At 40.7% G+C, this 22,797-nt stretch overlaps 1 protein-coding gene across 1 annotated transcript; it reads right to left on the bottom strand.

Moving 5' to 3' along the window:
- Window positions 1-470: 470 nt before the first annotated feature.
- LOC133653162 (zinc finger protein 271-like) lies at window positions 471-18,726 on the bottom strand. Its single transcript, XM_062052201.1, has 2 exons — window positions 18,396-18,726; window positions 471-2,637 (listed from the first exon to the last, which is right to left on the bottom strand). Exons 1-2 carry the CDS (start codon window positions 18,568-18,570, stop codon window positions 1,265-1,267), a joined length of 1,548 nt encoding a protein of 515 aa, XP_061908185.1. The 5' UTR covers window positions 18,571-18,726; the 3' UTR covers window positions 471-1,264.
- Window positions 18,727-22,797: the final 4,071 nt, after the last annotated feature.

Genomic DNA, 22,797 nt, shown 5'->3' with positions numbered 1-22,797 from the left:
GATGAAGTGGAGGGCCAGGTTCACTGCATCATCCACAGACCTGTTGGCTCTGTAGGCGAACTGCAGTGGGTCCAGGAGGGGGGCGGTGATGTCCTTGACGTGGGGCAGGACCAAGCGCTCAAAGGACTTCATGACCACAGACGTCAGCGCGACCGGCCTATAGTCATTTAGTCCTGTGATCCGTTCTTTCTTGGGGACAGGGACAATGGTAGAGGTCTTAAAGCAGGACGGCACGCGGCATAGCTCCAGAGAGGTGTTAAAAATGTCAGTGAAGTTTTATCTAAGATTTAGTTTTATCTACAGTTCTTTCAGGATGTAATTTGTAGTGACATTTGCCAGCGAGACCACCAATTGGAGTCTCCTCACTCATTTTTGTACGGACGTATTATTGATCTAATGACACTCAAGCAGCTGTCCTATCCAAACGTGTTTCTTGTGTAGACAAAGCAAGCAACAACAACATGTAACAATATATCAACTCTTTATTGATCAACAACATGTAACAATATATCAACTCTTTATTGATCAACAACATGTAACAATATATCAACTCTTTATTGATCAAACGGCACAAATGTCCTCCAACATAACTCAAACCTACTTCCTGTCTACAGCACTAACCGTTCTGGGTAATGTAGTATATAAACATTTACTTCCTCGTTTACATGTATTTATTTAACATTTATTCATCAAGGGTAAAACAATTAGGAACATATTTACATTTATAATGCTGATCTATGAAAGAGGCAGCATTTACATGTTAGAGATGTTGAAGTGTGATGACAATCTCTCATGGCCTGTCATTTACCAAACAAAAATGATCACTAACAGTTCAAAAATGCTCTTAGCATGCAGGGGTAAATGTGTTGGAACATAAAAGTTAGAAGCAATTTGTCAAGCTTGTAACACAGAACAATGACAAAACATCCTGCGTCTTCATTTGCTGCTGCTGTTCTCACCCGCACACTTGTGTGTCTTACAGTGCAATTATTATGGAATCTTTCATCAAACACACACTGCAACTAAATGGTTTCTCTTGAGTGTGTGTCTTTTCAAAGTTAGACTGTCTATGAAACCTTTAAAGCCGACTGAGCTGATAAAAGGATTTTCAGCAGTGTGCTTTCTGCTCTGCATTATCAATAATGCCTTCTAGGTGAATGGTTTGTCTCCAGTGTACTTTAAGAGTCTTACTTTGTATAAAATCTTTACTACAGACTGGACAGGAAAAAAAAATGTTGTCCAGTGTACACTCTTGTGTGTATTTTCAGATGACTTTGTTGTGCAAAACCCTTACCACAGAAGGGACAGGAAAAGGGGTTTTCTCAGTGTGCATTCTTGCGTGTTTTTTCAGATTACCATTTCGTGCAAAACCTTTACCACACACTGAACAGGGAAAGGGTTTTTCTCCAGTGTGCATTCTTGTGTGTCTTTTTAGATCACTATTTTGTGTAAAACTTTTACCACAGAATGAACAGATAAATGATTTTTCACCAGTGTGCATTCTTGTATGCATTTTCAGATGACTATTTTGTGCAAAACCTTTACCACACACTGAACAGGAAAAGGGTTTTTCACCAGTGTGCATTCTTGTGTGTATTTTCAGATCACTTTTTCCTGCAAAACCTTTACCACAGACTGAACAGGAAATGGGGTTTTCTCCAGTGTGCATTCTTGTGTGTCTTTTCAGATGACAATTTTGTGCAAAACCTTTACCACAGACTGTACAGGAAAAGGGTTTTTCTCCAGTGTGTGTTCTCATGTGTATTTTCCGATAACTACGGTAACTAAAAGTTTTGTCACAGTGAGAACATGTAAAGTGTGTGTTGTCAGTGTGACATGTCTTATCATCTTCAGAGTCTTCTTCATCATCAGTGTCAGGAGAGTGAGACGTTGTGTCGTCACTATCTGATAGTGGAGCTAAGATCTTGTCTGCTTGTGATCCTCCACAGTGGTCTCCATCAGCTTCTGTTGTCATGTGTTGAGTTGAGCTGCTGCTTGGAGGCTCCGCCTCTCTCTTCTCCTCACTTTCACTTTTGTGGCTCCTCCTCTTCACCATGCTGGTGCAGTGGCGCATTCTCTTCTTTTTTAATGTGTGGGGGCTGTGGCACCTCTTCCCTTTTAACGCAGAGGACTGTGGCGCCCAATCTTCCTCAATGTGAGGGGATTGTGACTCAACTTTAATTTGAAGGGGCTGTTGCTCTACCTCTACAAATTGAGGGAACTGTGGCTCCTCTTCTTCTGTTTTGAAGTGTGGGGGCTGTAGCTCTTCCTCTACAAATTGAGGAGGCTGTGGCTCCTCATCGTCCTCTTTAATTAGGGGGCACTCTGGCGCCTCAACTACCACAATGTGAGGGAACTGTGACTCATCCGCTTTAATTTGAGTTGACTGTGGCCCCTCTTCTGTTTTAAAGTGAGAATGCTGTTGCTTCTCTTCCTCTATATATTGGGGGGGCTGTCCCTCTTCCCTTTTAATTCGGGGGGACTGCGGTGCCTTGTTTTCTTTAAACAGAGGGGACAGTGGGTCCTTCTCTTGGATATGTGGGTGGTATAGCTCCTCCTCTTCAATGTGGGGTGGTTGTGGACCCCCCGTAAAGGTCCACTCCTGCTGCTCAGGGAGAGAATGTTCTCCACAGATGTCTGCAGGACACAAATAGACAAAATCATGCTTTAGAAAAGTCCAGCTTTGCTCAGTTAAACCAGCATATTTTCTGATAATGTCCCTGATAATCTCATCAGTTTCCACATTGACATTCAAGATGCCATAACCACACTGTACACCAGGGAGTAACAGAAGCATTACAAGTCATGAAAAAACACAAAATCAACTCTGCAGTAAAGCCTTAAATACAAGCAAGACAGCTGCTCGTACACCCAAAGGACAAAACGATACAGGACAAAAAATTTATGAAACCCTATGCAAATCCTGTAAGAAATCAAATATGGGAGAAACAAAAAGGACAGTCAACACAAAAAAACAAAGAACAGAACTTTTCATAAGAAACCAAAAGCAAATAAGGAAAAGATACAAAAATGAGGGCCATAAATGAGCCATTTATGATTTGTTTGGGTGTAGTTTATTTTGTTTTGGTGAGCTATTGACCACTAGTGACACAACATGGAGTGCTTGGGTGACAGGGAGTCGCACAGTTTTTACCGTTTAGAATGCTCAGAACTGGGGATGTCCGATAATATCGGACTGCCGATATTATCGGCCGATAAATGCTTTGAAATGTAATATCGGAAATTATCGGTATCTGTTTCAAAATAATCGGTATCGGTTTCAAAAAGTAAAATGCATGACTTTTTAAAACGCCGCTGTGTACACGGACGTAGGGAGAAGTACAGAGTGCCAATAAACCTTAAAGGCACTGCCTTCGTGTGCCGGCCCAGTCACATAATATCTACGGCTTTTCACACACACAAGTGAATGCAAGTCATACTTGGTCAACAGCCATACAGGTCACACTGAGGGTGACCGTATAAACAACTTTAACACTGTTCCAAATATGCGTCACAGTGAACCCACACCAAACAAGAATGACAAACACATTTCGGGAGAACATCCGCACCGTAACACAACAGAACAAATACCCAGAACCCCTTGCAGCACTAACTCTTCCAGGACGCTACAATATACACCCCTCGCTACCCCCGTCACACAAATACGTCCGTGTGCAAAATAAACACAAATAACAATTCCTATTGTTACAAAAGTGCACACCCACATAACATGCTAATTGTTTTATATTATATAATTGATATGTATTTTCCCCACAAATTACATAGTACCGATAAATACCGGTATCGATAAGGACTATCGATAAGGGTAATGTATCGATAAATTCTTAACGATATACATAGATATTAAAAGGCTAGATTTGATCAAGAAAATGTCACTTAGAGGATTGTAAAATTCTCTGTATATCAACTAGGCTTGAACATCTTTTTTTATTAAAGCAAGTTCAAAACATACAATGCAATTTGGATGTAGTCCACATTTCCCCCCCCCCCCCCCTCCCTTGCACACATTTAAAAGCCCAGTATCACTAGTTCTATAACAAAATCCCTCCAAAACCAACAAAAAGGCTTCTTAGTTTAACAACAAATACAATTGTAAGGTTGGAAAACTCACATAAAATAAAATGACAAGGAATAAGTGTGAGTAAAAATAAATGATTAAGAAAATAAAATGAAATGTACATCTAAAAAAAAAAAAAAAGAAGGATATCATGAAAAAAATATTGCTAATAATGAAAATTGAGTGAAGAGCCCAAACCCAGTGTGACAGTTTGACCCCACACTGTCACTGTTTGATAGTGATGGGTCCGGCAACACAGATGCATCGGCGCATGCGTCGAGCTCATAGAGCGATACCCTGTGTCGGTGCGCGTACCGCTTTTAAAAAGTCGCGTGACCGATCATGAGCTGCTTTGGTCACGTGACCGATACGCGAACTGTATCGCACTGATGCCTCCTCCGTGCCCTGTGAGCAACGTTCCCTCTAAGGTGCGCGCCTGCGCAATTGCGCACTGCTCAAGCGTCTTCTGCGCACACTGTGCGCCGCACAGCAAATATATGCCGCGCACCAAATCAAACCCATCTGAATTCTACACAAAATAAACATTTATTCTGTGTAATTTTGAAATGCAACTTTGAGTGACAGTGACAACAAGCGGCCCTAACGGTGTTCGTCAACAACACGCATACCACTAAGCCACTGGTGCGTTTACGGCCACACAAAAAGTCGGACAACTCAAACACCACACAAAGTTACACTATGACTCCTCAGTCATACGTGTGCTTATTTTTCTGTCATTTATTATTAATGTTAATTTATTTATATTAATCATGGAATGCTGTTACTAGAGAAAGTTATAGGAATGACGGCGTGGCGAAGTTGGTAGAGTGGCCGTGCCAGCAATTGGAGAGGGGGTTCAATCCCCACCTTCTACCGATACATGTTCACATTATTTATTGACTGTATCTAAAAAAGATAAAAATATATTTTTATTTAAATTAAGATATGAAATAATCCTAAATGAAATAGAACGACTTGGTTTATATTATTGTATATCGAGTCATACCAAAGACTATAAAAATGGGACCCATAACCTCCCTGCTTGGCACTCAGCAACAAAGGGTTGGAGTTGGGGGTTAAATCACCAAAATGATTCCCGGGCGCGGCGCCGCTGCTGCCCACTGCTCCCCAAGGGGATGGGACAAATGCAAAAGGACAAATTTCTCCACATCTAGTGTGTGTGTGACAATCATTGGTACTTTAATCTTAATGTACTAGGTCATAAAATCAGTGTCAGTTGAGTCGGTCCATAGGTTGCCTGTAGGGATTTTTAATGTCCAGCAGATGTCAGTATTTAGTGACACAGTATCAACACAGTATCGACACAGTATCAATACAGTTTTGCCATGTGTCGAAACGCTTCATGACGCCTCATCAACCCATCACTAATGGACATACAAACATTCAATCTTGTTAGTCAGTGAAAAGCATGTGCTCAACAAACAAATTATTACCTGTCACTCACCATGGCTCTGAACAATTGACTAAAAGAGTCAGAGTGGGGCTGAGGGCTTTATATAGGTGAACACACCTGCATTCACTAATTAGGCCAAATTTGGGTCGAACCATGATTATCAAAAGCTGGGTGTTACGGAAGGACACTGGACATTTAAAAGTGATGTTACCTAAGCCTGAATATACTGTGTACAAAAATGACTGCACTACACATGCAAAAGTACTATGTGAATACTTTTTAGACATGTGATGGTTATTTATGGTGTAATTTGCAAAATAACTGTTTTCTTAATTCCCCCTGTCAAATTGGTCCCAGCTTGTGGGCGGGGCTATGGGCTATTTAAGTTGGAAAATGCTGTTTTTCTGACAGTCTGCTGTCTGTCACTGCCAGAGGAGGTTCTCTGTCCTGAGCAGGAGTTTTGGTCTCCATGCATCAAACATCTACTGAGGTGATTATTTTGATGATGAGATTATGTTGTGTTGTGACCGGTTAAATGAGTTTTGTTGAATGCTAATTGATAGTGATGGGTTGATGAGGCCTCATGAAGCGTTTCGACACATTGCAAAACTGTATTGATACTGTGTCGATACTGTGTCACTAAATACTGACATCTGCTGGACATTAAAAATCCCTACAGGCAACCTATGGACCGACTCAACTGACACTGATTTTATGACCTAGTATATACAATAATATAAACCAAGTCATTGTATTTCATTTAGGATTATTTAATATCTTCATTTAAATAAAAATATATTTTTATCTTTTTTAGATACAGTCAAATAATGTGAACATGTATCATGACTAGGATGGTAGAAGGTGGGGATTGAACCCCAGTAACCGATTGCTGGCACGGCCACGCTACCAACTTCGCCACGCCGTCATTCCTGTACCTTCTCTAATAATCAAAACAGATTTAGCAGAATCAATTAGTAGTGATGGGTCCGGCAACACAGATGCATCGGCGCATGCGTCGAGCTCATAGAGCGAAACCCTGTGTCGGTGCGCGTACCGCTTTTAGAAAGTCACGTGACCGATCATGAGCTGCTTTGGTCACGTGACCGATACGCGAACTGTATCGCACTGACGTCTCCTCTGTGCCCTGTGAGCAACATTCCCTCTAAGGTGCGCGCCTGCGCAATTGCGCAGTGCTCAGGCGTCCTCCGCGCACACCGTGCGCCGCACAGCCAATATATGCCACGCACCAAATCAAACCCATCTGAATTCTAAACAAAATAAACACATTTATTCTGTGTAATTTTGAAATGCAACTTTGAGTGACAGTGACAACAAGCGGCCCTAACGGTGTTCGTCAACAACACGCATTGCGCCGCTTCCTAATAAACAGTTTGACGCGCAGGCGTCAGTGCGATACAGTTCATGAGCGGTCACGTGACCAGAACAGCTCATGAGCGGTCACGTGACCAAAACAGCTCGTGTTCGGTCACGTGACTTTCTAAAAGCGATACGCGCACCGACACAGGGTATCGCTCTATGAGCTCGACGCATGCGCCGATGCATCGGTGTTGCCGGACCCATCACTACTAATTGATTCTGCTAAATCTGTTTTGATTATTTAATTCTTTACTTTGACATATTTGATTATTGACCTGATTGTGAATATGTATTTTCATATAATGGATGATTTAAATTTTGATTATTTTTAATATGCTTATTTTGATAAATTATATAGGCCTATTTAACGCATGCGACTTTGAAATGTATTTAGAATATAAATGTACTATATATAATATACAATACTAATATTGCCTCTATTACTGTTACAGATTGTGGGTGTTTCTTCCTGTTCACCTTTTTGACACTTTTTGGGATTTCAATAAATGTTTGTAAACCGTTACCAACTGCGTGCCTTGCCATCCTTGATTTGAAAGTCTGGTTTGCAAAGGCTACATTACCTTCACCCGAGGCGGGGTGTGACACCAGAGAAACAAAAGTTGTAATTGAGATAGAACTACTTGCACATGCTGCTCAACTTCCATCCATCCATCTTCCGCTTATCAGAGGTTGGGTCGCGGGGGCAGCAGCCTAAGCAGGGAAACCCAGACTTCCCTCTCCCCAGCCACTTCGTCCAGCTCCTCCCTGGGGATCCCGAGGCGTTCCCAGGCCAGCCGGGAGACAGTCTTCCCAACGTGTCCTGGGTCTTCCCTGTGGCCTCCTACCGGTCGGACGTGCCCTAAACACCTCCCTAGGGAGGCGTTCGGGTGGCATCCTGACCAGATGCCCGAACCACCTCATCTGGTGGCTGCTCAACTTGACCTAATAAAAGCTGCCCGCATCCTGACCATCACCTGCGCTGCTGAACAACCCGTGTTAAAAGTATATTCAGACCCTGCAGTTTGGTGTTCAGTCACGTACAGCTGGGGAGTTGGAAGTTGAGGACGGGATCAGGATCAAAAGGCGATGTCTTACTATACTACCTCGACAGGTGGGAGCTAAGGGGTCTCCAGTGGGTGTAGATCCTATCCGCATACCCTCGAAAAGAGAACTTAATGTTCTCCAGCTTCAGGAGAAATACAATTTATTGCGGCGGCGTGATCATTCCGTGTGTGCCTATGTTGACATTGAGTGGTCTGCTGTTTCCTCACTTCCCTGTATGTTTATTCTAGATCGCAAATTGTGCATCTCACCTGGATATGAGACGTCTGAGTAGGTAATCCGACAACTTGGGACACTGACAGCCAGAAAGACACAAAAAGCGCTGCCAAAATTTCAGACTGCGGGTCTATCTTAGCTGGTATGAAAAGGGAATTATCAATCAAAGTTTATTAATATAGCCCTTAATCACAAGTGTATCAAAGGGCTACACAAACCACAACGACATCCTCAGGTCAGATCCCACATCAGGGCAAGAAAAAAACACACCAATGGGAACAACAACAAACCTTGGAAGGGACCGCTTTAGGGAGTGAGAGCCACCCAGATGTCATCAAATTGGGGATCATATCTCAAGTGTTCCTATTGCCACAGTAGAAGACGTGAAGCTAGAAGGAGAGAGGGGAAGGGTGCCACAAACCAGAGATGGGAGAGAAGAAGAGCAGGAGTCCGCCTCTAATCAGCACCAGCTGCACTGGGGCGAGAAACCATCCATGGCCGCTTATCAGAGTCCGGGTCGCGGGGACAGCAGTCTAAGCAGAGATGCCCAGACTTCCCTGTCCCCGGTCACTTCCTCTAGTTCTACAGGGGGGGATACAGAGGCTTTCCCAGGCCAGCTGTGAGACGTAGTCCCTCCAACCTGTCCTAGGTCTTCCCCCGGCTGGACAAGCCCAAAACACAGGAGGCATCCGTAGTAGATGTCTGAGCCATCTCAGCTGGCTCCTCTCGACGTGAAGGAGCAGCAGCTCTACTCGAGTCTCTCCCGGATGACTGAGCTCCTCACCATCTCTGAGGGTGATCCCAGACATCCTGCGAAAGAAACTAATTTCTGCCGCTTGTATTCGCGACCTTGTCCTTTCGGTCATTACCCAAAGCTCGTGACCATAGGTGAGGGTAGAAACGTAGACGGACCTGTAAATCGAGAGCTTCGCCTTCTGGCTCAGCTCCTTCTTCACCACAACAGACCGGTGCAGTGACTGCATCACTGTCACCGCACCAATCCGTCTGTCAATCTCACGTTCTATTCTTCCCTCACTCGTGAACAAGACCCCAAGATACTTGAACTCCTCCACTTGAGGCAGAACTTCACTCCCGACCCGAGGGGTGCAGTCTAAAGCTGAAACGATTACTCGAGTAATGCGATTACAAAATATATTCTAGGAACTTTTGCAGCCTCGAGGTGTCAAATTTTTTTACGGCATTTTGCCTCGTTAATTTCCACATGAACACAGATACTTAATAAATGCATACTTATCTCTGCGTTTAGGCCTCTTGACAACACGCAGACGCATACTTGTGTCTTTCAAAATGCAGACATTTACAAACGCTGGCCAAAGTGTACAGATCCAAAACTTAGCGTATGCGTGTACACGGCACATACGGATACCTGTGATGACGTCACTGTTGTACGCTGTCATTTCCAAGCTCAACAACACTGCCTTGCTGCCTTTAAACACATTATAAGAGGACTTAATGTATGTTTGAACGTAAACATGCAGCTATTTTCACACATTAATAAAACGACACATCAAAATGGGTTTTGATGACAGTCAGCTGTTTTGGACACGATCACTGTCAAACTTCCACCTGATGGAACAACTTTGACAAGCAAGACTTGAAAAGTAAGGTGCGACATTATTTTATGTTTTTAGTCCTTATTTAACGACAAATCATGAAGTTAACTTACGTGTCTTGCGTCCATTTTTGCAGAAGCGACCAAGCAGCTAAAAAAAATAGCGTCCCCCTTGTAGTGTGTACTGATGTTAAAGACTATACACTTCATTACACATGTACTATATCACTATATCCATGATTAAATGCTTTATAATTCCACGTAGGGCTGGGCGATATGGCCTTTTATTAATATCTCAATATTTTGGGCCATGCCAAGATACATGATATATATCGCGATATTTTGCCTTAGCCTTGAATGAACACTTGATGCATATAGTCACACAAGTATGATGATTCTATGTGTCTACATTAAAGGCCTACTGAAATGAATTGTTTTATTTAAACGGGGATAGCAGATCCATTCTATGTATCATACTTGATCATTTCGCGATATTGCCATATTTTTGCTGAAAGGATTTGGTAGAGAACATCGACGATAAAGTTTGCAACTTTTGGCCGCTGATAAAAAAAAAGCCTTGCCTGTACCAGAAGTAGCGTGACTTTGCAGGTTGAAGGGCTCCTTTTACATTTCCCCATTGTTTACACCAGCAGCGAGAGCGATTCGGACCGACAAAGCGACGATTACCCCATTAATTTGAGCGAGGATGAAAGATTTGTGGATGAAGAGTGAAGGACTAGAGTGCAGTGCAGGACGTATCTTTTTTCGCTCTGACCGTAACTTAGGTAAAAGGGCTCATTGGATTCCACAGTTTCTCCTTTTTCTATTGTGGATCACGGATTTGTATTTTAAACCACCTCGGATACTATATCCTCTTGAAAATGAGAGTCGAGAACGCGAAATGGACATTCACAGTGACTTTTATCTCCACGACAATACATCAGTGAAGCACTTTAGCTACGGAGCTAAAGTGATAGCCTCGTGCTTAAATGCAGATAGAAATAAAAGAAATAAGCCCCTGACTGGAAGGATAGACAGCAGATCAACAATACTACTATCAGGAGACACCGAACCAAACACTGGACCTGTAACTACACGGTTAATGCTGTGCCGCCTGTCGAAGCCTAGCAATGCTGTTGCTAACGATGCCATTGAAGCTAACTTAGCTACGGGACCTCGTCAGAGCTATGATAAAAACATTAGCGCTCCACTTACGCCAGCCCTCATCTGCTCAACACCCGTGCTCACCTGCGTTCCAGCAAGGCGCGACGAAGGACTTCACCCGATCATCGATGCGGTCGGCGGCTAGCGTCGGATAGCGCGTCTGCTATCCTCAAAGTCCTCCTGGTTGTGTTGCTGCAGCCAGCCGCTAATACACCGACCACCCACCCACAGCTTTCTTCTTTGTAGTCTCCATTGTTCATTAAACAAATTGCAAAAGATTCACCAACACAGATGTCCAGAATACTGTGGAATTTTGCGATGAAAACAGAGCTGTTTGTATTGTGATACAATGTGTCCGAATACTTCCGTTTCAACCATTGACGTCACGCGCAAACATCCTCATACATACACGTTTTCAACCGGAAGTTTCGCAGGAAATTTAAAATTGCACTTTATAAGTTAACCCGGCCGTATTGGCATGTGTTGCAATGTTAAGATTTCATCATTGATATAAAAACTATCAGACTGCGTGGTCGGTAGTAGTGGGTTTCAGAAAGCCTTTTAGACTTTTTTTCATACTGCATTAATATATGCTCATTTTAAACTTTCATGCAGAGAGGGAAATCACAACTAAGTCAATTTACCAAAACTGTATTTATTAAGCAGTGGCACAAACATTCATGTCATTTCCAAAACAGAAAGTGCAAGATTGTCAGAGACATTTTAAAACAAGCTATTAGTGCACTTTTGTACATGATGTCACTAAGATGACATATCAAAACAACACTAAATTAAAGTGCACTTATTGTACAGAACGCCACTACAATATTTTAAAACAAATAAAGTGCACTTTTGTGCATGATGTCACATAAGATATTTCAAAAACTGTCAAATAAAAATGAGCTGCTTAATAGGAAATCAAATAGTATATGTCCTTCGTTCTGTGGTAGGTTCCTGCGGACGTTATCTCCTTCTGTTGATTTTTTTTTTCATACGGTGTTGATCTGGAAGTTGTTGCCTCGACATTTTGTGGGTGTGGCACCGAACGGAGATGTTGACATGCAGTTTCAAGCACTCTTTATTCACTCACGGGTGACTTTTCAAATTATGCTACATATTAACAGTGCTGCTACTTTTTGTAGCAACGCTTTTGCCGCATACTTGTTCGACATATTCCCGCTTGAAGCAATACCACCGCCAGACGATGCACCCGTGCTGTTCTTCTTGGGAATTAATTATTCCTCTATTTGTTACCAGATTCGCACCTTTTTTCTCTCGTATTACCACTCGCAAATCACTGTTAGCATCACAGCTAATGTTACCCATGTAGCTACCTCTCTGCTCGGGAGGGCGTGTGACATTGCACGCGTGACGTATGTAAGAAGGTGCCCTTTTTTAAGTCTCTGTGAGAAGGAGAGACAAGAAAGAGGGAGAAAAGCCTGTAGTGCAATGCCCGCAGCTAAAAACAACTGTGTGAGAACATAAACTCGAATATCACGATATAGTCATTTTCTATATCGCACAGAGACAAACCCGCGATATAATCGCCCAGCCCTAATTCCACGAGAGTTTTGCAGCGGCACACGCACGTCCGTGCACCTTATATAGGCACTCAAACATGCAAAAGGGTTTCGTTAGTGCGCGCGGATTTTAGAAAGAATGTACACTTCACTGCACATGTAATACATCACCATGTTGCTGAACACGTTATAATTCTATGAGTGTTGGGTTTCAACAGCACAGGCGTGAATACGCCTTTTAATAATGTTCCCAGGATTCTGTGTGTATGTGTAGGCAGGTTTTAAAGATAATGTACATGTCTTTGAACATCTAAAGTCGATCAAAAATAAATATAATAAAAGGTGTAATGCCACCAAGTCAGATATTGCTGATTTTTTCAGGCTTCTGATTGGACCAAATGTGCATGACAGCAGGTGTATGCGTTTGTGTGTAGACAGAGTTTTGAAACTACACGTGTGTGGATGGAGATTGTTTTAACCCCAAATATGTGTTTTTGAAACATTTCGCACAGACTGTTTAGGTGTTGCACAGCGTGTTTACGTCACAGATCATACGGCCCCTGCACTGCACAACACCGCTCTTTTAAATACGCTTGAGTTTAGAAAACTTTTTCGCCGACATAACTTGCAATGGCAAACGCCGCAGAAAGCAGTGGACAAGAGCCATAGCAAAACGAGAGAATTAAGAAGCGAAAAAAGTTGTCTAAAGTGTGGGAACACTTCACACTAAAATCGAAGGAAAACGCAGTTGTATGCAAACATTGCAAAGTGGAGCTCGTATTCCACAATAGCACAAGTTCGATGCTGTAGCACATGGGTGTCAAACTCTGGCCCGCGGGTCAATATTGGCCCGCCGTGTAATTTCACTTGGCCCTTGAGGGGATATCAAATTAACACTAAAGCTGGCCCGCCGATCCTCCCGGGAGTCCTCCAAACGCCAGCCAGCCAGCCCAACGAGTGCTGATCCAGTCACATAACGTGCAGCTTCTGCATGCACACACATTAGAATGCAACGCATACTTCATCAACAGCGATACAGGTTACACTGAGGGTAGCCGAATAAAAAACTTTAACACTGTTAGAAATATACGCCACACTGTGAATCCACACCAAACCAGAACCCTTTGCAGCACTAACTTTTCCGGGACGCTACAAGGGGTGTGTGTGTGTGGGGGGAAAGGTTTGGTGGTAGTGGGGGTGTATTTTGTAGCGTCCCGGAAGAGTTAGTGCTGCAAAGGATTCTGGGTATTTGTTATGTTGTGTTACGGTGCGGATGTTCTCCCGAAATGTGTTTGTCATTGTTGTGTGGCGTTTATTTCTAACAGTGTTAAAGTTTTTTATACTGGCACCCTCAGTGTAACCTGTATCGCTGTTGATGAAGTATGCGTTGCATTCGCTCGTGTGTGCGTACAGAAGACGCACATATCTTGTGACTGTGTCTGAACAATGTTAGAATGGATGAAAAGCGGACGTGACGATAGCTCGTAGAGTACGCTAAAGGTTAATTTGTTCAACCTTGGCCCGCGGCTTTGTTCAGTTTTAAATTTTGGCCCACTCTGTATTTGAGTTTGACACCCCTGCTGTAGCACCTGTCGAGAAAGCATCCGATTGAGGGACGTCCGGAGGCGAGGTAAGTCATATATTATCAAATATAAATGCAAAAGTTGTTAGTAAAATAAATGTTATTCATTATGATAACCAGGATGTGTTCTCTCACTCCCGCCAAGTCATCAAATGCTGTCAAAAGGTGTTGAAAACTAACAATGCTATCCGAGCTGTCGTGTTGAATTAGCCTTTCATTACTCACTACGCAAAAGTAGTCGTGCAAAGTTATTCGGGTTATTCAAGTCATGCAACCACATGCTACTTGGATAGCTTGCACTTGCAGCCACTATAGTCTCTGTAGAATGTAAGAGTTCCAAGTCCTTGTTCACAGTGGTAGCACTTGTGTGCCAAGTTCCTGTCAGCCATATTGGTTCTGAATATGAAGTTGCGCATTTCAAATGAAGTATTAAAGGCACTACCTAATCCACTCTTAATGTTTGATATAATGAAAACTGTTCTTGTTTTATTTTTAATACTAAGAATATAGTTTTATTTTAACTTTCTAAGGGCATATTAATTTTGAACTAATTTTATATATACTGTATGTGTTTTCATCTCAACAATGTTATGACGGCAAAATTAACATTGATTACTATTTTGCATGCAAATAATGCAATTAACTGTATTGCATTCTTAAAATGTAAAACTGTTGTCGTCATTATGAAGTGGTTTGTCTTTTTATATTGTTTATGTATTGTTGGCAGGTTGAAAACAGATCAGCGGATTTGCGTGGAGAAACCACTATTTAAACGGCACCGTATAATAATCATCAAAAACGCACGAGAGACAAGAACTTCATTTATGCGGTCACACCACACAACACACAGGGCTGTGAGCGCACCTGTTTTTATTAGCACACACAAATTGGCACAATCAACCACGGACGCATTTCAGCTGTGCTTGTCAGGCTTCAATAATGAAAACAGGCGTTTAGGAAATAAGACAATTAGGCCAAACAATAATTGAGGGTACATCTTAACATGTATAATTAAACCTTAATCAAGCAAAAACATTGCTCCGGCCCGGCTGCACCAAATAATAATTTATATACATTTAATAAAGTCAAAATACAAATAAGGCAACATGAGAAGTATCCCACACTTGTCTTTTGTAAAGTCAATTTGTACAGCCGATATGGGCATTTGTATCCCACACTTGTCTTTTGTAAAGTCAATTTGTACAGCCGATATGGACATTTACATCAACAATATGATTTGCCTGAGAAGCTGGAGAGGACAGAAAAAACAAACAAAAAAACTTCTTTTTTAAGCTAAAATATGATTTATTCGATTAATTGATTAATCGATCGGGATATTCAATAGATTACTCGCTAACTAAAATATTCGATAGCTGCAGCTCTAGTGCAGTCCACCCTTTTCTGAAATAAACCAAAGTACCATTTTGTGGACATTGGCTGCCCAATAATAGCTGATGAAATTGGGTCGCCCAAGCCCTGGAGTAAAGTCCTACCCGTTCTTGCGCGCTTATCATCCAAAATAAAAGGAGAAAAAATTACGATTTAAAATAGGACTTAGAAAGAAAATATGGGGGAAGATTGAAATAGATTTTTAAAGTCTATACTATAGTGGCAAACAATTCCACCTCTGTAGATCTGATTATATCGCAGCAGTTAGCGTGGCGACATGGGTAAAGTTAGCTGTAGCAGGTGGTGCTAGCGGAGCGAGTGGTAATACGAGAGAGAGAGAAAGTGTGAATCTGGTAACATATGGAAGAAGAAGAATTAATTCCCAAGACGGGGTCTATCGTCTGGCGGTGGTTTGGCTTCAAGCGGAAAGATGTTGAAGAGACAACCGTAATATGAAAAGTATGCGGCAAAAGCGTTGCTACAAAAAGTAGCAGCACTACTAATTTGTAGCATCATTTGAAAAGTCACCCGCTAGAGTAGAAGGAGTGCTTGAAACTCCGCATGTCAACATCTCCAGCCGGTGCCACACCAACAAGATGCCCAAGCAAGCAGCACTGACCCAATTGAGCCTGGCGTCTTCCAGTTCCACATCATCACCGTATGAAAAAAATTGCCAAAAACAGAAGGAGACAATGTCCGCAGTAACCTACCACATAGCGAAAGACATACACAATTTGATTTCCTATTATACAGCTAATTTTTATTTTACAGTTTTTGAAATATCTTGTGTGACGTCATGCACAAAAGTGCACTTTATTTGTTTTAAAATATTGTAGTGGCATTCTGTACAAAAAGTGCACTAATAGCTTGTTTTAAAATGTCTGACAATCTTGCACTCTGTTTTGAAATTACATGAATGTTTGTGCCACTGCTTAATAACTGTTTATTAAATACAGTTTTGGCAAATTGACTTAGTTGTGATATCCCTCTCTGCATGGAAGTTTTAAATTAGCATATATTAATGCAGTATGAACAAGAATGTTTTAATGTAGACACTTAGAATCATCATACTGGTGTGATAATATGATTATATGCATCAAGTGTTCATTCAAGGCTAAGGCAAAATATCGAGATGTATATTGTGTATTGTGACATGGCCTAAAAATATTGAGATATTAATAAGAGGCCATATCGCCCAGCCCTACCTGTTTTTGTGTATTTTGGATCCCCATCAGTCCTAAAAATGTTAAATCAAGGCATGGTGGAGATATTTAGTTACGTCAACGGATATTTCCATTTATGGGCTAGTTTATGGGCCAAACTATACCGATATGAGTTTTCATCCATATCGCCCAGCCCGACACTTGTGTTAGCGTCAGTGCTAGCACAGTTTAGGGATTTTCTCTGTGTCTGAGTGTTGCAGTAGGCCTTATGATGGCATTGAGCCTATATGTGTGTATGCGTGTACGTTGTTTGAGTGTTAATATAGAAATTGTAATATTTAGGGCATTTCATATTGCTACTACATTTTTTCTGTGTTACAATTTTTTTTCATTTAGTAGCACCAGTGCTACTACCTAAGCGTAGAGCACTGTGTTTTGCAGGCCTTGCAGACCGCGAGTGCCTTTGTTCATGCAAGCAACCTGCTTAATTATTTACGATTTCTTCCGACAAAAAAAATATATATATATAATATAATATATTTATCAAACGCATTTTATATTGATATTGTTTTATCGGGCCAGCCGTGATGAAAACTACTCGGATGAAAAGATAATAGTCTTCTGAGACATACTGAACAGTCAAGTGATGCCATGACAAAAACTTGATGAATGAGAACGTTCACTTTATTAAGGCCACAGTGTGATATTATTGTGTTATATCTATGAAGACTCTCATTCGTCCAGGTCGTTGTCATCTCAGGACTTTCAATCGTTCGCAACTGGACTGTTTGGTTTGTCTTGGAAGACGTTTCGCCGCTCATCCAAGTAGTCTTCATCAGTTCGTGCTCATAGACACCGTCCTTTCAACCATTCCTAAAAGACTCCAACAAATAACTAGAATTTGAAACATTCTGCTCACTGTGTGCCATTCATTTTCACTGAATGGAATGCTTACGTGGGGGATTGAGACTATTTTGAACTGGTAGTAGTCGATCCACAGCGATCGTTCTGCCACACAATACCTCAATGCTAATGAGGGGAATTTACACTTCAACGACTGTTGTTGGCTTTTACAGTTAGGATTGCTCGTTTGCATTAAAACAGTTGTTTTTTCTCTCACTACGATCGGGCGAAACCATCCTTGCCCAGGCACACCCTCCTGGTTTTTGGAGTATAAATAAATGGGGTTTCGGCACCAACCCTTGGATTTGATCTGACCAATCTAAGTCTATGAGCACGAAGTAATGAAGCCTACTCGGATGAGCGGCGAAATGTCTTCCAAGAGAAACAAAGCAGTCCAGTTGCGAACGATTGAACGCCCTGAGATGACATAAATATCGAATGTGACAGAGGGGAACAATTGCAGAGGTAGAAAATATGACATACAGAAAACTATTAATGCATGAGAGATTAAGAGGAAGAATAGAAGGCTGTCAAAGACTATGATTTGATCATACAGGGCTAAATAAAACAATGACATTAATAGGAAAATGTCAAACAGAAATGTGTGCCTCATGTAAAACTGTTGAAGATGTAGAACGCATTATATTATACTGCAAGAAGTTTACTGAAGAGAGACGTAAGTTAAAGGAAAATATCAGCAAGAGAGAGAAAGATTGGAAAATAGAAGATGTATTACAAACTTTGAGAAAGAGGGTTTGCAGTAAATATAGAGCTGTTATTAAATACCTCAGAGATACAGGATTATATATCATATGGCGGTATGCACCTTCTAAGTTACGGCTAACTAAAAGAAGAAGAAGCACAATAATAATGGCTTCGATTGAAGCCTACGCAAGCCGCCGTGCAGTGTGCATTATTTTACAGTAAACATGTGAGAGTAAGAAGGAAACAAACCTGCTTTGTTTAACATAAGTCGATGCCGCTTGAAGACAGCGTCCAATAGTCGACGTTGTCGCTGGTTCTCTTCCTCGTAGTCCGCTATCGTTCTTTCGAACACCACAAATATTTCTTCAACCGCCGCATTTAGTCGCTGATTCACCAACACTCTCAGCATTTGGACTGTACGCATTTTGGCACAATCACGACAATTAAACGTGTATCCGCTGAGCGACGTGTGGCCTACTTCCGCGTCTCTTTGTTAGCGGCTAGCAAGTTAAGCTAAGTCAAGCGCATCTATCTGCAGGCGGCAGACACTTAAAGGTGTGCTCTGTAAGGAACGCCCCCTTAAAGGAACGCCCACAGTAGTGTTTATTTTATTATACACACATCCAGCCATTTCCTACCGCGTGTCCCTTTTGGGGTCGCGGGGGGTGCTGGAGCCTATCTCAGCTGCATTCGGGGGGAAGGAGGGGTACACCCCGGACAAGTCGCCACCTCACAGAACAACACAGATAGAAAGACAACATTCACACTCACATTCACACACAAACAACGTATATTCACAATGTACACACAAATCAAGGCACTTTCAAACATCCACCAGGTTGAGCAATTATCGTCTCTAACAAACAAAACATGTCAAGGAAAGAAAAGGAGAAGACAATACATTTTATTTTTTAAACCTATAGGTTTAAAAAATAAAAAATAAAACATTCAAATACAAAATTAGGGCTAAACTAAATCAACTTAAATTCTTCCAATAGAGATACTAACTTAAGGACTTTTCTACTTTTCACCATTTTCCAAGATGTACTTTGAAATTAGGGATGTCCGATAATGGCTTTTTTGCCGTTATCCGATATTCAGATTTTGTTCAACTCTTAATTACCAATACCTATATAAACCGATACCGATAAATACAGTCGTGGAATTAACACATTATTATGCCTAATTTGGACAACCAGGTATGGTGAAGATAAGGACCTTTTTTTAAAAATTAATAAAATAAAATAAGATAAATAAATTAAAAACATTTTCTTGAATAAAAAAGAAAGTAAAACAATATAAAAACAGTTACATAGAAACTAGTAATTAATGAAAATGAGTAAAATTAACTGTTAAAGGTTAGTACTATTAGTGGACCAGCAGCACGCACAATCATGTGTGCTTACGGACTGTATCCCTTGCAGACTGTATATATATATTGATATATAATGTAGGAACCAGAATATTAATAACAGAAAGAAACAACACTTTTGTGTGAATGAGTGTGAATGAGTGTAAATGGGGTAGGGAGGTTTTTTGGGTTGGTGCACTAATTGTAAGTGTATCTTGTGTTTTTTATGTTGATTTAATAAAACAAAAGAAAACAGAAAAACAAAACAGATACCGATAAAAAAACAAAACGATACAGATAATTTCCGATATTACATTTTAAAGCATTTATCGGCCGATAATATCGGCAGGCCGATATTATCGGACATCTCTATTTGAAATCATTAAAGGCCTACTGAAATGAATTTTTATTTTTATTTAAACGGGAATAGCAGATCCATTCTATGTGTCATACTTGATCATTTCACGATATTGCCATATTTTTGCTGAAAGGATTTAGTAGAGAAAATCGACGATAAAGATCGCAACTTTTGCTCGCTGATAAAAAAGCCTTGCCTGTACCGGAAGTAGCGTGACGTCACAGGAGGTAATATTCCTCACAATTTTCCTTTGTTTACAATGGAGCGAGAGAGATTCGGAGCCACAAAGTGACGATTACCCCATTAATTTGAGCGAGGATGAAAGATTCGTGGATGAGGAACGTTAGAGTGAAGAACTAGAGGCAGTGCAGGACGTATCTTTTTTCGCTCCGACCGTAACTTAGGTACAAGCTGGCTCATTGGATTCCACACTCTCTCCTTTTTCTATTGTGGATCACGGATTTGTATTTTAAACCACCTCGGATACTGTATCCTCTTGAAAATGAGAGTCGAGCACGCGAAATGGACATTCACAGTGACTTTTATCTCCACGACAGTACATCGGTGACACACTTAGCTACTGAGCTAACGTGATAGCATCGTTCTCAAATGCAGATAGAAACAAAATACATAAATCCCTGACTGGAAGGATAGACAGAAGATCAACAATACTATTAAACCATGTACATGTAACTACACGGTTAATAATTCTCAGCCTGGTAAAGCTTAACAATGCTGTTGCTAACGACACTAAGGCTAACTTAGCAATTTAGCAACCAGACCTCACAGAGCTATGATAAAAACATTAGCGCTCCACCTACGCCAGCCAGCCCTCATCTGCTCCTCAACAGACGTGCTCACCTGCATTCCAGCGATCGACGGCGCAACGAAGGACTTCATCCGTGGGTTTGGCGGCTAGCATCGGCTAGGCGTCTGCTATCCAAGTAAGTAGTCCTTGTTGTGTTGGTACAGCCAGCCGCGAATACACCGATCCCACCTACAACTTTCTTCTTTGCAGCCTCCATTGTTCATTAAACAAATTGCAAAAGATTCACCAACACAGATGTCCAGAATACTGTGGAATTATGAAATGAAAACAGAGCTTTTTCTACGGGCTCCGAATACTTCCCTTGCCCTCGTGACGTCAGCATAAAAAAACGTTTTTAACCGGAAGTGTGGCAGGAAATTTAAAATTGCACTTTATAAGTTAACCCGGCCGTATCGGCATGTGTTGCAATGTTAAGATTTCATCATTGATATATAAACTATCAGACTGCGTGGTCGGTAGTAGTGGGTTTCAGTAGGCCTTTAAGCCAATGTGAAAATATAGGTTTTACTTTCAGAAATCGACATTTATGTTTAAAAAATGTAGCTTGCAGCATAATAATATTGACAAGCATTTCTACGTTACCATCGTTTCTAAATATGCCAAATTTGATCTCTTTTATTGTAAATGGGGACATCTCCACACCTCTTCCTTCCAGTCAATTTCTGATCTCCTCCCAAAACAAATGCACAGTACAACATTCCACAAACAATTGAGTCACATCATCTACTGCTCCACTGATACAACAGCTGTCTACCTCCATGTTAAATTTTTGTTTAAAAAAAAAACAGAGCAGGTTGTGGGGCCCGACTCTACTATGTCCCCGCTCCTGTTGGGTCCCTGCTCCAGCACACACACCCCAAACCCACCATAGCTCCACTCCTGCCACTGCACACCCTTTAGGTTTGTGCGTACGCAACATCCAACTTCTCGATAATAGATGTTTTGTTTTTTAAAAATCTGTCCTTTCTAATCCATTTTCTACCGCTTGTTATTCTCGGTGTCTCCTAGCCGCTCAGGCAACTCATATTGTTTAAAAAAGCAGTTATCCACTGATAACGTGACATCATCCCGCTCGGAATATGTATATATATATATATATATATATATATATATATATATATATATATATATATATATATATATATATATATATATATATATATATATATATACTGTATATATATATATATATATACTGTATATATATATATATATATACTGTATATATATATATATATATATATATATATATATACTGTATATATATATATATATATATATATATACTGTATATATATATATATATATACTGTATATATATATATATATATATACTGTATATAAATATATATATATACTGTATATAAATATATATATATATATATATGTATATACTGTATATACTGTATATAAATATATATATATATATATATATATATATATATATATATATATATATATATATATATATATATATATATATATATATATATATATCCATCCATTCATCCATTTTCTACCGCTTGTCCCTTTTGGGGTTGCGGGGGGTCGCTATCTCAGCTGCATTCGGGCGGTAGGCGGGGTTCACCCTGGACAAGTCGCCACCTCATCACAGGGCCAACACAGATAGACAGAGAACATTCACACTCACATTCACACACTCATATATATATATATATATATATATATATATATATATATATATATATATATATATATATGAGTGTGTGAATGTACTGGAATACTGGAAATACGTACAAATTGGAAAGAGAGGTGCTGTTTATCATTCACAATCCACATGCTTGGCTTTTTTATGCATTCAAAGTCGTAAATAAACATCTAACAATTGATTCAACAGATTAAGGGGGCCTCTGTTGCGCTCATTATACTCTTTAAAAACATCCAAAAAGCCATTTACATGCCGTGACCAGACTATTAATCAAATATGAGTGATATTATTATGAGCGCTTATGCGCATGACCAGTCGTCCTCTCAGGGAATAAAACACACAGGTCCATCCCAAGTTCTTTTGGATGACATAAATGTTGAGTAAGAAGGACCACCGAGACAGAATAGTACTTGGCCAAGTTTAACTAAAGCTTTAGGAGACCAG

The sequence above is a fragment of the Entelurus aequoreus genome, linkage group LG07, assembly GCF_033978785.1.
Source record: "Entelurus aequoreus isolate RoL-2023_Sb linkage group LG07, RoL_Eaeq_v1.1, whole genome shotgun sequence".
NCBI lineage: Eukaryota > Metazoa > Chordata > Actinopteri > Syngnathiformes > Syngnathidae > Entelurus > Entelurus aequoreus.
This window is presented reverse-complemented; position numbering and strand designations above follow the sequence as displayed.